This window comes from Geotrypetes seraphini, chromosome 10, assembly GCF_902459505.1.
Source record: "Geotrypetes seraphini chromosome 10, aGeoSer1.1, whole genome shotgun sequence".
In the NCBI taxonomy this organism is placed as follows: Eukaryota; Metazoa; Chordata; class Amphibia; order Gymnophiona; family Dermophiidae; genus Geotrypetes; species Geotrypetes seraphini.
This window is the reverse complement of record NC_047093.1, coordinates 59,260,926-59,277,687: the sequence shown is the minus strand read 5'-3', so window position 1 is coordinate 59,277,687 and position 16,762 is coordinate 59,260,926. Positions and strand designations below refer to the sequence as shown.

General features: G+C 42.7%; 1 protein-coding gene across 3 annotated transcripts in view; it reads right to left on the bottom strand.

Moving 5' to 3' along the window:
* RXRA (retinoid X receptor alpha) overlaps positions 1–16,762 on the bottom strand; it is a 337,914-nt gene that overhangs the window by 45,470 nt on the left and 275,682 nt on the right. For 2 of the 3 annotated variants that reach the window (XM_033960168.1, XM_033960169.1), the window contains exon 5: positions 3,906–3,962. The exons of the other annotated variant lie outside the window; for it this stretch is intronic. In XM_033960168.1, coding sequence (XP_033816059.1) covers positions 3,906–3,962 — 57 coding nt within the window. The remainder of the gene's footprint in view (positions 1–3,905; positions 3,963–16,762) is intronic. 3 annotated transcript variants of the gene reach the window in all.

Genomic DNA, 16,762 nt, shown 5'->3' with positions numbered 1-16,762 from the left:
AGTTATTGGTATTTTCAGCATCCCAGCTTCTTCAAATGCTGATAAATCCTTTTATGAGAACATTCTTTTAGGATATTCACTTTGCATGGAAAGTTAGATAAGGATACTAGTGAGCTACCTGTAAAATAATAAGATGCCTTATCTAGTCTTCTCAGCATACATCTTGGTGCAGTGTTCACACTCTAGTTGATTGCTTGATTTCTCTCCCTCACTCCTTTGTGGCTAGGTAGGGACTCTCTGCTTATCCCAGTATTTCTTAAATTCCCCCTGGAGGCCTCTCCTTCATCCAGCGCTATTTCAACAAAGAAATAGTGCAATTCTGGTTATCTCCTTCAAAAAAAATTATAGCAAAACTACAAAAAGTCCAGAGAAGGGTGACAAAAATGATACAGGAGAGGAAATAGCTTGTCTGTTGGAAAAGCCTGATAGATTAGGACTCTTCAGCCTGAACAGGAGATATGACAGAAGTTTATAAAATTATGAGTGAGGCAGGACAAATTGCAAATAGCTGTTTACTCTTTCAAACAGTATTAACATTAGGGGCATCCCATGAAGATCTAAAACAAAATTTTTAAAACAGAGGAAGTATTTTTTCATGTCAGAGTCCTTTCACTAATCTGCAGTAAAATAGACCTTAGCATACCCTTATGTGGGTCCTTTCTGTGAGCTAAAGCTTTTTTTTTTTTTTTTTACTGCTGCCATAAAAACACCAATTTTCTATTATTGTCACTAATGGCAGATATTTTTACAAGTTACCGTATGAGCACTTACCACCTCTTATTATGTAGATGGAAAAAGTTCCTGCATTATCCATGAGCTAACCAGTTAGCGCACTGCAATATAAATGCATTAACTGGTAGCACAAGAGCATCCACTCTCTGCCCCTCAAAATAAAATAACAGAAATGTATTTATTTAATTTTCTATACTGCTCTCCCAGGGAAGCTCAGGATGGTTTACATTAATTTATTCTGGTACTCAATCATTTTTCCCTGTCTATCCTGGAGGCTCATAATCTATCTAATGTCCCTATAGTAATAGGGGATTAAGTGACTTGCCAAGGTCATAAGGAGCAACCTGGGTTTCAACCCACAACCCCAGGGTTGTCCTAGAGGCTTACAATCTAACTAATGTCCCTATAGCAATGGGGGGATTAAGTGACTTGCCCAGGGTCATAAGGAGCAACCTGGGTTTCAACCCACAACCCCAGGGTTGTCCTGGAGGCTTACAATCTAACTAATGTCCCTATAGCAATGGGGGGGATTAAGTGACTTACCCAGGGTCATAAGGTGCAACCTGGGTTTGATCCTACAACCTCAGGGTGATGAGGCTGTAGCTTTAACCACTGCACCACACTCTCCCCTGCAAGAGAGTATAGTGCATCCCATAATAGTCCATTTTTTGCTGCATTAGGCACTTGTTAGCATCTAACACACCTTAGCAAAAGGGTCCAGTAACTTATGGGGTAATTATTTGACCAGGACAGTGATGGGCTTAAATGGAGAGCAAATCAATAGATGTAGAATCAAGCAATTTATTAAAGCAATAACCCAATGTGGTCACATTTTGCCTAAAAATGCTGCCTCAGGTGAAAGGCTGTAGGGGGATAATACTAACCCCCTCTTTTACTATGTTGCGCTATGTTTTTTAGCGCGCGCTAAACACTAACACTAGTGCACGTGTTGATTTTGTGTGCGCTAAATCCACGCTAAAACGCTTAGCGCATCTTTGTAAAAGAGGGCCTAAGTCTTCCCCTACAAACCAAAATTAATCCAAAGGAACAAGAACAGCTGTTTCATTACAGAACAGCAGCATGTCTACTCCACAGCTGGAATGTAGAAATCAGAATTATCCCCTACAGCCTTTCCCCTGATGCAGTCTTTTTAGGCGAAACAACTCCATTTTGGCTTATTGCTTTGATAAATGGATTGTTTCTATATCTACTAGTCTGCTCTGTGTTTGCTGTTTGGATTTCTTGCAGATGTTAGGTGTTTAAACGTAATCTAGATAAACATGGGTACTGGATATCTTGGCAGTGTGGTACTATTGATCAGGCCTAAAAGAAATCTACAAGTTATCTGGATAATTTCCCAACCTGCTCTCTCTCCACCCCTTTCCTACACTGATTGTATTGGGTCATTCAGAAAGAGTTTCAGCTTGATACCATCCATATAATATTGAAAATACATGAATAGGCTAGTTATATGATCACCATATTGGTATGGCCCAGTTAAAAGCCCGCCTCTTTGAGACTGCTTTCAATCATGTCTATCTGACTAAGTTAGATTGTAAGCTCTTCTGAGCAGGGACCATATATTAAATGCCAAAATGTACAGTGCTGTATACTCCTTTCAGCGCTATATATGTGATAAAGAGTAGGATTTGGGATGGCATTAAGTGAGTGGAGCATGAAATATTGTAACCCATGTAAAGGGCTCACGAAGGTAGGAGTCCTGAAGCAAATCTTCCCTCCACCCCAAGGTAAGGAGAGTTCTCCCCTTTCTCATCTGTAGCCCTTCGAACTTAGAAACCATCAGTCACCCAAAGAGGTCCACTACATAACTCTAACCCTAGCAAGTAGTATATAGATGGACTATATTCCCTCGTATTCTCTTTCAAACCCAGATCCCTACCTTCCACTGATGGTTCCAAGAAAGACCTTTTATTGCATCAGTCTTTGGATCCTGATGTATTGTGGCTTTTCTGAAAAGTTTTAACTATTTAAGCTCTCCCAACTTTGTCAGGCATACCACTGCATTCACATCTCCATTGGTGTACATCCTGGCATTTGCTTACAGTTCAAACAATGTTACAGATATACTGTCAGACAGTTACTTAAAACAGTTGGGATTTTGGTAATAAAGCACAATGTTAATGCCTTAGCACAGTGTCTCTCAAACTGTGTGCCACAGCATTCATTTGCGCCGAAGAGATTCCAGGTGTTCCATGAGAGATTTCAGAATTTTACTTTATTTTAAAAAATTCTCTTCTTAAGCGTACACTAGAATAGATGATATGTACATCATGTACGCAAGAGTCTGTCAATGATATGAGCGTCTGTCTGCGTAAGGATACAACCACCCAGACAAGCATCATTCTTTGACATGATTGGTCCTTGAAAACAAACGGCAAGTAAATTTTAGTTTTATTTTTTGTGCAGTAGTTATCCTACCTTGAGCAACAAAGCAATCAAGACTTTGTTACCTTTTGGATCTTCTTATCCTTGCGAACTTGGATTTTCAGCTCTGACAGAAATTAAATTTAAAAAGAGAGAATGACTGCAGATGGAGGATAATGAAATGTATATTTTCTTGTCGAGTATCGAGCCACATTTTGAGTTAATTTGCACTCAAAATCCAGCTCATCCTTTGTATTGATTAGCAATTCTAATCTATCTGCTCTATATCCACCACTGTCACAATGACCCATACATAGCTTAAAGAACTTTCAATAAATAACTCTCAAATTAAATTTTTTGTTGGTTTTGCAATTTTATCATTTCAATTATAATGTGCAGAGAAAAACATTTGCTCTGTTTGGTGCGCCGGAGCTATAAATGTTTGAGAGACACTGTCTTAGCAAGTTCAGTAAATAAGCATGGGATGCGTTCGACCATACCTTCCCATCTCTTCGAATAGAAGAGATGGGTATAACCAGCAGCTACCTTGAGCAATGTTACTCTTAAAATGTCATCTCATCCTGGTACCAGCATCACGAATAGTGTGTCTAACATATTTTTCAAGCCATACGCTTTAGAAAGAAAAGAATGCAATGAAAGTGCTCTGTTGACTAGAAAGTATTTTTTAAATCAAATATTCCTTTTTTTGTTGGAAGGATGAACCTTAGACAAAATGTTGCTTGCCTGCTACTAATGGAAAATATACACTCACTATTGTTCACACAAACCTCTGGATCTTTGGCCTTCACGACAGATGATGCCAGTTCCATTTACATCTAGGGAGTCTGCAGGAAAGGAAATGCAGTTTCACCAAGGTCTCAAGCTACGGCAGAACACCATCCATTTGCGGTAACAATACTTCGACATTACTGAATTCTTTTCTACCACTAAAATATTGTTCACATTTGCACAGGTCCTGCTCTTGCTGGGGGTGTTCCAACTTGTTTAGGAAACTGGGGATCGTGAGGTTTAAACCTGCATCCTTCTGGAGCCGAACAAAGGACTCCCCACAGTAAGCAGCTCTCTGGCCCAGGTTAGTACAAAAATCCAGACTGCCCCTAAGTTTAGATAAAGGTTTCAACCAGAATATTGGATTGTCTTTGGCCATTATGTTATGCATTTCAAATTGATGTGCTGTGATTTAAAATGCAATGCATGAAATTTACTGATGTACACTGTGATACTTTAACCCAACTGCCCATCTCTGAGGAGGGGCACAGTGAGTATAAGTCCGGAGAATGAGTTTTGGGCTCCACGCTGCCATCAACTCCCTCATTACCTCTCTGTGCTTTAGAGAACCTTCTGAAAACACAGCATTGGTCTTAATCTGACATCCCACATAAATTAAGGACCAGATTTATTAGGCATTTTTCTCATAAACAGCCACCCTTAATTTATAGTTTTATGACTTTACCTTGGTGTCTCTGCATTGTGCTCTTGAGTCAGCACTAAGTTAACAAAGGTTCCATCAGCAACTGCATCAAAAATGTAGATGTGACAATTGCCATACATCCAAAATCATGTCTTGGTAATTCAGGGGACTCCCATCCCTGACATTTCGCCATATCAATCCATCTTTCACCTTTCTCTCCTTCTCCCAAACTGGATGAGAATATTCATAGTACATGCCAAACAATCCATGTCCCGTCCTCTCTCCCTCCAAACTGTGGTTCACCATCTGACCCTCCGCCTCCCCCTCTCCTCTTCCTGCTCCTGACACAGCAACCCGCACCCTCCCTCATGCAGGTCTAGCCTCCAATCGACCCCCCCCCCTCCCTGTGTGGAGCCAGTATTTCTTATCCTTGGGCCCTCTCAAAGCAGCAGCAGTGGCCGGCCAACAGAGGAAATGCTGTAAACAGAGTGCTTGCGGCTAGCCCCGCCAGGGCTTTCTTCTGCCGCGTCAGAAGTGACACGGAAAAAGAAAAGGCCCTGGCAGGGCTGGCCACAAGCATTAAGCACTGCATTTATTTTCAGTCAGTTAGGGGAGTGCGATCCCTCCCTCCCCCCCCCCCCCCCCCCCCCGCTGGCTACACTCATGCTATCCAATCTGCCCATCCTTGCCATCTACTCTCCCTTCCTCTCTCTTAGAGATCTTATGTACTTGTCCCAAGCTTTCTTGAATTCAGATACAGTTTTCGTCTCCACCACCTCCACCGGGAGGCTGTTCCACAAATCCACCACCCTTTTGGCAAAAAAGGATTTCCTCAAGTTACTTTCAAATCTCTCTCCTTTCACCTTCATTCTATGCCCCCTCATTCCAGAGGTGTACATCTTCTCATTGCAAATACATTGTGGGTATAATTTTTTTAAATGCCTATCCTGGGGGGGGGGGGGGGGAAGTGATGTCACTGACATGACTGGATGTCTCTGAGCAGAGCTCCGTAGGAGCCGTATCTAAAAATTGTTGAAACACCCCAAAATCAGCATCTCTCTGCCCCAGAATAGTGCAGTAAGTAGCAGGACAAGCACAATGTCTACTCGACGGAAGTTGGAGACTTACGGCTTTGCCGGGAAGAAGACGGGAGCACAGAAAGCGGTGGGCCTCCATATGCAGCCAAGATGGCAGAGATAGCGGACGCCCCAGGAAGCAGTGCAGAGCAGAGCGAACAGAATGAACTCTGCTCTCCAGCAGTCTCCCACGCAGCGCCAGACTCGCTCCCGGAGTTGCTAATGAACATCCGTTCAGAAATGCAGATCCTATGCTAAGATATTACCAAAGTAGTAACTGACTTGAAACAGGAGTTGGTGGAGTTATCCAAATGCCAGGATGAGGTGGAAGCACATGTGAACAGTGTGATTTAGGTCTTGATTGAGGTGCAACAGGCCATGGAAGGGGTACGGATGGAGGAACTGGTGCTTTGGGACAAGTTGGAAGATTTGGAAAATAGGTCCAGGCGGTGTAACTTATGGATCCGGGGGGGTGCCTGAGGAGAGCGTATATCAGGACTCAAGAAAGACTGCCCTGGATATTTGATATCTTAACTAGCACTCTGGCAGGTGAGGAGCGAGTACCAGAAATTGACATTGAACGAGCTCACCGGGCTTTGGGGCGCCCCAAAGCTAATCTACCTCGAGATATTGTTTTGTGCCTAGGAAGCTTCCGGGTGAAAGAGGCTATATTTCATGCAGCTCGAAAGATGTGGGATTACAAATGGAATGCAGTAAAGGTGGACATATATCAGGATGTGCGGAAGCGTAAAGATATGTAATCAGTGACAACCTATTTCCGGAAGGAGGGTCTCTGCTATAGGTGGCTTTATCCATTTACATTGGCGCGCACAGTGGGGAGCACTACTAAGCGTTTCCATACTGTGGAAGAAGCATAGACAGTGTTGAAAAGTCTGGGAGCGGGGACCCACGGGTCGAGATGGAGCCACTGGCTGGCAGCGCCAGACCCAAGGAGCAGCAGCGAAGAGTGCTTCCAGAAATATGCCTGTTGGACAACCCACATGAGCGGTGTGCAGACAGCTGTTGGACTCAACTGATGGTCTTGGATGTGCCTCCAGGGGAGAGGACGAGGGGTTCCTGGTGTGGGTGTATGAATGCCTTTGAGTGCTAGGCGGGTGCTTAGGAGTGGGGCGGTTACAGTGTGATTGGAGGTGTATGAGCTGGTTTGGGGATTGGGATGTATTGTATTGTATTCCAGTTTTCTGTTTTGAGCATGGGATGGTTTGTGTAAGTACAGGGGCAGCTGGTGGGGGTGGTGTTGCTTCTTCTCTGAGGGATCTCAGATTCTGGACCCGAGATGTAGGATAGGGTGGGGGGGTTTGGGGGCGAGGACTTGGAGGGATGAAGAGGGAGGTTGTGGGGAGGAGGGTGGGGGTTGGGGAGGGGGATGTTTGGGGGAAGGTATTCTCTGTTCCTATTTTGATGCGGTGGTGGGGCCTGGTCAGGGGCTAGGGTGGCCAGGCTGCTCATGTGTTTGTGGAGGAGTATGCAGCGTTGCTGATGCATGTAGACCCTGGTTAATTTGGTCACATGGAAAGTAGGGGGGATTAATTCCCCTATTAAGCGCTCAAAGATTCTGCAGCAGTTATAACATCATAAAGTGGATGTGGCGCTACTCCAAGAAACACATTTGAATGATAAGGAGCATGATAAATTAAAACAATGGTGGGTGGGGGATTGTGTAGCTGCCTCTGCCCAGGCAAAGCGCAGAGGGGTAGCGATTTAGTTTTGCAAGTGCATTATTGATAACCTGCAAATATTGGCTCGAGATGGGGAGGGGAGATATGTGCTCTGTCGAGGGTTGATCGAGCAGCGAAAAATGGTGTTTTGTTGCATTTACACCCCCAATGAATGTGATCCGCCATTTTATGCCAAATTGGCACACCTGCTGTTGCCATTCTCCCAGAGTTCTCTTGTCATTGGGGAAAACTTTAATGCTATCAGAGATCCCAGTCTTGATTGTATGGGCCCTGTTGGGTCTGCTCGCCAAACTGGGGAGAGGGAGCTTCATAAATTTAGTGACAACCTGAAGTTAATTGACGCCTGGAGGGTGTTGCATGGTGATGAAAGGGACTACACGCATTTGTCCCGGGCGCACCGAACACAATTGCTCATTGATTATTTTTGGGTGACGGAATCAGTGTTTTGGAGCACTGAGAGGACGGACATTGGTCTGTATTCTGTTTCGGACCACACTTGGGTTAGCATGTGGTGGCAGGGGGCGGGGGGGGGGTCACAGACAATTTGGCATTGGGTGTTCCCTGTGGCCCTGTATGGGGATATGAAGTTCTAGGAGCAGTTGTTGGCTTCATGTAAAGACTACAAAAGGCATAATCCCCTCCTCTTTTGGGAAGCTGTTAAGGCAGTTTTACGGGGGGACATCTTAAGTTATAGCAGTCATGTGAAGAAAGTGTGGGACCGGGAAATTGTACGCCTGGAGAAATTAGTTAGCAGGGCGCGGCACAGGTATGGCCATACGGGTAACCCCACCCATAGACAGGAGTTGATGGAGTAACAGGTGGCCCTGAATTCGCTACTGCATCAGCAGGCACGGAAATCGCTTGCCTATTATAAGTACCGTTTGTATCGGTATGGGAATAAGGGAGGTAGTCTTTTGGCACACCTGGTATCTACCAGGACGGGACGGGTACAGGCCCTGAGGAATGAGAGGGAGGACAGAGTCACTACTGCACAGGGTAAAGGTGACATTTTTCTGCACTATTATAGGAGGCTGTATGGCCCCCCTGCCAGATGAGGGGCTCTCAGCTGCCCAATATTTGGCGGGGTTACAGGTCAAGGAGCGTTTGAACACACCAATTTCTCCAGAGGAGTGTATTGGGTAATAATGAATAGTCCTCTGATGAAAGTGCCTGTTTTCCTCTGCTGATGATGCTGCACCATTGTTTCTTACTTGACTTTGATATATTTAGTCTGTTTATGCTTGTTTCGCATTTTTCATCAATAAAATTGTTTGAACATAAAAATGCCTATCCTTTGAGAAGAGCCATGGTATATGACCCCCAGAAGAAGACAGAAGTGGTGTACATTCTGGGGTGGTATGTTTCTGTTTCTAAAGGGGTCACAATTACCCCCCCACCACCACCACCACCACCAAAAAAAAAAAAAGAGAGAGAGAGAGAGTTAAAGTGGGATTTGAACCTCTCACTTGGTCCCACTGCACTAACCATTAGGCTGCTCTGTGGGGATGTCTGTGTGGCCATTCTTTTAAGAATGCTGCCAGACAGATATGCTTGCCCCTGCTTTTTTGCCATTATTGAAGAGTCTACGAGTAATTGGTCCTCTCCAGTAGTGCTGGTACCTAAGCCCGATGACAGTATAAGATTCTGCATTGACTTCCGAAGGGTAAATGCTGTGTCCAAATTTGATACCTACACTATGCCTAGGGTAGGTGAACTGATCGAATGACTAGGAAAGACTCAGTTCATTTCCACATTGGATCTAACTAAGGGGTACTGTCAGGTACCCCTTTCACCCAATGCCAAAGAGAAAACACCCTCAGCACACAGACATCCATGTATTTTCGAACAGGAGATCCTAACATATTTCCTGTTGGAACATATATGTGAGATGAATGTCCATTTTGGACGTCTCTATCCTGACTTGGATATCCTTTCAAAAATGCCTCTCCATGTAATTCAAGATGACTTTGAATTAAATATTCCTAACTATAAGGATTCCAAAAATTAGATTATTTATTTATTTACTATACAAATATGAATATTGTTTCATATCATAGAAGTATCAAAAGCTTTCTCTTATTTTGAAATGCAGGACTAGAGTTTATTTTTATTTTCAGTTTAATTTCATCCCATCTGTTTTTATTTTATTTTTGATTCTTTACTTTTCCACTGTGTCAGCAGCATTTGCTTAAGGTTGATGATGTTGACATTCCCTTGAGTCTATGTTGGTAGCAAAACATGAACCTAGAAATTTCTGGATTATTTCACGTGCATCAGAGACTATCAGCTTTGAGTTTAATCCCACTCAAAGTATGATTGACTCTGCAGCCTCTCGGTTGCAATCTTATCACTCTACTAACACACCAACCTTCTTCATCTTTCCCTTCACACCATCATTGTAAAGTAATGTGCTCATCGGGCCCTTTGGACACCCTATAAAGTGTCACGGTTGTCAAAGGAGAGATTGGGTATTTGTTGATCATGTTGCCTGGAGGTGGGGACCTTTCAACATATGTTATTTGCCTGTTCTTGTGTGCAATTGCTTTGGAAATCAGTATGGGAAAGTGTTTTAGCTATTCTTAAATTTCACGTTCCACTAACATACAGACTGGTTGTTCTGCGGTCTGTAGCCTTGGCTCTGTTGTACCTTGCTTAAAACTGGAGATGATATAAGTTGCAAATACGTACTTCATTCAATATTCAAAGTGATTTAACCTAGTTAAATTAACTGCTCTTGCCTATCCACTGATATTCAGTGGCACTTAACTTGATAGTACTGCTGAATATCAACTCCAACCACCCCAAATTTTAGTTACCAAGCTAAATGGCTACCAGTCTGAATATTGGTTGATGCCCAGTTAACTCCCAGGTAGCGATATCTAAGGTTTCTTTTCAAAGCAATGAAGACAGTGAAGCTGTCATCAGAACAAACAGCAGCAGCTTTATCCAGTAGTGATTATGGTGATAAAAATTACTGCTTCTGTTTTCAGAATGCTGATGGCAGTGACAGAAGTGATATTGCTGCTGAACTGGACCTATTTCTAAATGGCAAATCTTGTGAAATCAATGTATCACAGTTTCCTCATATCAAGGCATTGATTTTTGAAGTATAACGGATTTGCTTTCCAGTGATTTTCAGCATGAGTGGGAAAATTATAACTCCAAGAAGATACAGAATGACAACATATTGAAATGCAATTGTTACTTCATTGTAATGGGAACTGTTTAGTTAAAGCATTAGCAGGTGTTATACTTCAAAAACAGGGCCTTGATATGAGGAAACTATCATTGGACCTATTTCTAACTCAGTGGTTCCCAAACCTGTCCTGGGGGACCCCCAGCCAGTCAGGTTTTCAAGATATCCCTAATGAATAGGCATGAGAGAGATTTGCATATAATGGAAGTGACAGGTATGCAAATCTCTCTCATGCCTATTCATTAGGGATATCTTGAAAACCTGACTGGCTGGGGGTCCCCCAGGACAGGTTTGGGAACCACTGTTCTAACTGATACTTCATACTTGGAACCCTATGATCAGCCATTCTGATTGAATAAGTTTTTGCTTCTTTGCTGACATTGACACCAGAAGGCAGAAGGTCTGCCTGGTGCTGCCATACCGAGGACTGCACTGCTCATAAGCTAGCTATTTTCATGGATTTTTTTTCATTATTTGATTTAAATATCTCTCTATTTGTATAGGATCCCTATATTTGAGGACTTGAGCATTTTCTGTTTAGATGTTTTCTTTGATAATGGATGCATATCCAATTTTTAGAATTAATTTTGTGTAATGTCAAAACAACTGTTTATATCCAAGAATTAAAAAGTAACTAAAAGTAATGTATTACTTTTATTAAACAAGTAACTAGTAACTATAATATATTGTAGGTGTCATTCGCCGCATTGATTTTTTTTTTTTTATGTGCATCTTGAATGCTCCTTGTAGAAGCAAGCAACTTTAATATATTATTTTTACAAAGTAACTTGCCTAACTCTAGTAAAATTTGAAGAATAGGAGGATGGGAGAGGGGAGATATGACAGAGACAATTATATACTTCCATGGCACAAATAGAGCAGTAGGTTGACAACCAGGGAAGCCTGGTTCAAACCCCACTGATGTTCCTTGTGATCTTAGGAAAGTCACTTAAACCTCCATTGCCTCAGATGCAAAATTAGATTATAGCCCTCCAGGAACTAATGTACCTGAATTCAACTCACCTTGAGCTACTATTGAAAAGGTATGAGCCAAATAAACAAATGGGTCTCTTTCAAATATAAGGCAGCTCTACAACAAATGATAGGGATAGGGATTGGAACTTGTATATCGCCTTTTTGTAGTTTTACAACCAATTCAAAGCAGTTTACATACAGCATCTTCTCTATCTGTCCCGGTGGGCTCACAGTCTATCTAAAGTACCTGAGGATAGATTCAGGAGTAATCCAAGGAAATATTTCTTTATGTAAAAGGTGGTGGAGGCAAAAACTGAATTCAAGAAAGCAGGGGACAAGTACAGAGGATCTTTGAGGGAGAGAAAGTTGAAGAGCTTAGTAGTTAGTATAGATGGAAAGACTTGGTAAGACTATATGGTCTTTATTTGCTGTCATTGTCTATGTTACATTACAGACTACAAAAGAAGAAGAAAAAAAAGACTGTTCTAGACAAGGAGAGTTATCTTGCAGGCTGTTAAATTCTCTGACTGGAAGCTGGAATATAACTTGAGCAGTGTGGACAAAGATGGGTCAATTAGTCTTATTCTGAAATCATCTCCAGTGCTACAATGCTGAACCTTGCCGGTGTGATTGATGCCAGACCTCAGATGGTGTTCTTATAAGTGTTTCTTTACATCTGAATTTCAAATTTTATGAGCAGACCTTCCCTCAAAGGTTATCCCTCAGATGTTAAGTCACATTGGCCCTTCAGTTGAAGAGCTATATAAAATGGTTTAATTTTGTCTTTAGGAGGTTTTTTAAAGGATAAAATAATGCGGCATTGGAGCTGCTCACAGCTGTGGGCTGAACTGACCCTGAATATTCAATGCCAGGGCAAGCTCAGTTCCCAGCATTAAATATCCTGGTATTGGTGGTCATCCAGAGGTTAACTGGGCACAGCCAATATTCAGACAACTGCCCGGTTAACTTTAGTGCATGAATTTAGGACAGCAGTTAAGAGATGGCCAGTTGACAGCGATATTCAGCTGCACTAACTGGTTAAGTGCCACTGAATACCAGGTGCTGATTAAACCCTTGTGAATATTGGGCCGATACTTTTTAGCTCAGTTTTTTCAAACAGGAATATTTTCCTTTGAAAAGAACAAGCACAAGTGTGCCTCAGCTTTTCAGCAGGTATTTTTAATGTAAAAAAAACAACAAAAAAATACCTGTGCACTTATTTTTGGAAATCCCAAAGTTATGTGTGTAAATGCATAAACTTTCCCCAACTCACTTCCAGGAACACTGCACAATCCATGCATAAATTAAGCCCAGTCCTCTATAGGACTTGATTCTGGAAACAGCACATGCCTTGGTAGGTGCCTGCAAAATGGGTGCCTAATGCGTGTCAATTACTGGTAGGTGCCGTGTCCAGAATCGTGTCCATTTTTTGTACAGATGCCTTAAATAAAGGCTAGTGTTGGATGCCTAAAGCTACTTCCAGTGTAAGCCATGCCTATGCCGGCCTTAGGTAGGTGTGTCTAGGCATTTCCTTAGGTGCGAGTCAGATGCCTACATTGTAGGTGTAATTCACCGCATTGACTTTTAAAAAAAAAAAGTGTGTCCCAATTCCTCCATTAGACACGACAGTAGGACGCCTACCACTGCCTACAATCGGGATGGAGTTTTGAGAATCAGGCCCATTCTGTACATGTTTCTGTGCTCAGCAGTTTTCAAAAAGCCTATTGTCTATTAGAAGATTGCCTTCTTTGTGCCGATGGGAAGGAAAAAAAGCTTCAGAAACAAGGCCCAAATTGGGTAATGAGAAGTTGGGCACTGGTACTATGCCAGGTTTCCTTAATCAGCAGTTTAAAGTAAATGCCAATCCTTGCTTAATCAACCTGGTGCATTATTATTGCTGGCCTTCTTTATACATTACCTAGTATTCAATTTTGAAATGCTTGTGTGGCAATCAACATCACTGAGGAAAAGATTACACAAAAATATAGGTAGCAGAAATTTTTACCCAACTGATTGTATTGTGAACTGCACATTACTTTACAATGGTGGTGTGAAGGAGGTTGGTGCGTTACTAGAGTGATAAGATTGCAACCGAGAGGCTGCAAAGGCATGCCTGATGCTCGTGAAAACTGACTACATGCATGGAACTCTGGTGGATGAGTAAAGGCTTTAAGTTTTAAGTTGCTTGCAAAAACTGAATTCTAGAAAGCAGGGGACAAGTACAAGGTGGTGCAAGAAAAAAGCCAGTAATAAATTTCAAGCCAGGGATGAGCACAGAAGTGATGGGAAACCTGGAAATGAGTTGGGGTCTCTAGCAATGCACCAAGAAATAAACTGAGCAAACTAGATGGGCCTTATTTGCCACCGTATTCTGCATTTCTATTTTGTTTTAAAATATCCATTTTAAAACATTCCTAATCCCACTAAAAGAATCATCTCTGTCCAAACGACTTGTTTGCCTTCTTTCAACAAATTATTTGTATTCCAAGAATGAGAAGTCCATGCCTGCAGCACACAGCCAGGAGGTCAGGCATGGAGACTTCCCAGAGAGTCAAAGAGGGTTCGCCGGCCAGCCCTCCCAAGCAGCAGCAGAGAGCATGGGAAAAGCAAAGGGGTTTGCGCTGGCATTTCCTGCTTACTTAATAGGATCTCTGATCTCCTTACACTGCATACAGTGGAATATCTCATACTTGGCAAAAAAAATAAAAATAAAAAAAGATAGATAGATATAGGCTCCTTTTCATCAAGCTGTGTTAGGGGTTTTTTTTTTAATCGCAGGCCGCTGTGGTAAAAGCTCCGACGCTCATAGAATTCCTATGAGCGTCGGAACTTTTCCGCAATGATCCACGATAAAAACTCTAACACAGCTTGATAAAAGGGGGCCATAGATAGTTGCATAGACAGATATAGACAGAGATAGATGGTTAGATAAAAGATAGATAGACGGTATATATATCTCACTTAACAACCCTGAAGAAACCATAGTTTAACTTATCCACCCGGTGACAATGGCTAGAACAGCTGAAACTAGAACATAAGATGAATAATAAAGATCTAAAACTCAAGGGGTTCCGTTTTCCCAAACCCAATCAGAACCACAGCTGAAACTGAAAAGTCATTTAGTTTACTTTGAATAAATAAGTGTAGCGATAACCTAAAGCAATATGAAGGCAGTCATGTATATCTTGAGCCCCTGGGAACATGAGGACTCTGATATGGCTCAATATGTATAAGTTTCAAGTTTTATTAGGATTTTATATACCGCCTCTCAAGGTTATCTAAGCGGTTTTTACAATCAGGTACTCAAGCATTTTCCCTGTCTGTCCCGGTGGGCTCACAATCTATCTAACGTACCTGGGGCTATGGAGGATTAAGTGACTTGCCCGGGGTCACAAGGAGCAGTGCGGGGTTTGAACCCACAACCCCAGGGTGCTGAGGCTGTAGATCCAACCACTGCGCCACACACTCCTAAGGCTGTACCGAATATTTGCATTCCATTTTTATTCAGCCCTGAATACATTATTCATATTCGGCCAAATAGTGATTTTAAATTCAAATACGAATAATCAGGGCCTCTACTATGCTAAATCCTACAGAAATAAACACTTGGGGATCCTTTTACTAAGCCGCGTTAGGGCTTTAACGCGCGGAATAGCGCGTACTACATTGCCACGCATGCTAGACCTTAACGCCAGCATTGAGCTGGCGTTAGGTCTAGAAGCGTAGCACGGGGTGTAGCATGCGGTAATTTCCCGTGTGCACTAAAAACGCTAGCGCACCTTAGTAAAAGGAGCCCTTGATCTCTGATTTCATGTTGTTTCTTTAATTGTTTGTTATTAAATCTCTCTGTAATTATCCTGGAAATGTCCAGTTGTCTCTTTTGTAATCCGTCCAGAACTGCAAGGTTGAGGCGGAATAGAAATCAGTAATGTAATGTAATGTAATTAAAGCTCAATGCCCATTATTCGTATTCAAGTAGTAGTGAGTCTTTCCTTGAACATGTAATTTGTTTCATATGTTTATGTTTTTTATGTTCCCATATTTTAATGTACATCACCTAGAAACCATGATAGGCGATCAATCAGATTTTTTAATAAACTTGAAATTTGTATTCCTACTCAGCTGGATAATATTTTTCATTATTCATATACGGTCAAATAGTGATTTAAAGGGGCTTCAACTGACATCACCTGACTAGATGGCTGGTTAGAGCCTGAGCTCCGACTCGATCGAGTTGAAAAAAACCCTTAAAATAGCTATTTAACTATTAGCATATGGGCAGTTTTCCAGCCCTCTTACCAGTTTCGTTGCCCTCCTTTGGACTCTCTAAAGAACTGTCAATATTGGTCGCTGCACCTCAAGAAGGACATGGCAGTTCTTGAGAGAGTCCAAAGGAGGGCAACGAAACTGGTAAGAGGGCTGGAAAACTGCCCATATGCTGAGAGGCTGGATAAACTGGGGCTCTTCTCTCTGGAAAAGAGGAGGCTCAGGGGGGATATGATAGAGACCTTCAAAATACTTAGGGGCATAGAGAAGGTGGACAGGGACAGGTTCTTCAGACTAAAAGGGAGGACAGGTACGAGGGGGCACTCAGAGAAACTGAAGGGAGATAGGTTCAAATCAAATGCAAGGAAGTTTTTCTTCACCCAAAGGGTCGTGGACAAATGGAATGCGCTCCCGGAGGAAGTGATCCAGCAGAGTACAGTACAAGGATTCAAACAGGGATTGGACAGATTCCTGAGGGAAAAGGGGATCGTGGGGTACTGAGGGAGGTGCTGGGGTGTTGCATAAGTATAGACAGCTCACCAGGTCGTGCAGGTGCAAGGCCGGAGGGTTAGGACATTGATGGGAAGATAGGACTTCGATGAGAAACCTAGGGGGCAAGGGGGCCCCTTTTGGTGATTAAGGCAGGTCATGACCTGTTGGGCCGCCGCGGGGGCGGACTACTGGGCGGGATGGACCTCTGGTCTGACCCGGCAGAGGCACTGCTTATGTTCTTAACTGGTCTTCCCAGTGTATGCCGCTGAGTGCTATTGTTTACAGATTGCTGAGCGTGAGCATGCTGATCCTAAACTGTCACATCAGAGATCGGAAAAAGTTCCCTGCGCAATGTGGGAGAGGCCTCGGTGATGGTGGCATAAGACTCCGGAGAGAGCGACTCTGAACCCAATGCAGTGCAGGGTGAGATGCATGGCTCTTTGACCTCTAAAATATCAATGTCAATAACTAACGTGGATCTCCAGCAGTAGGTAGCTGAAATCATAAA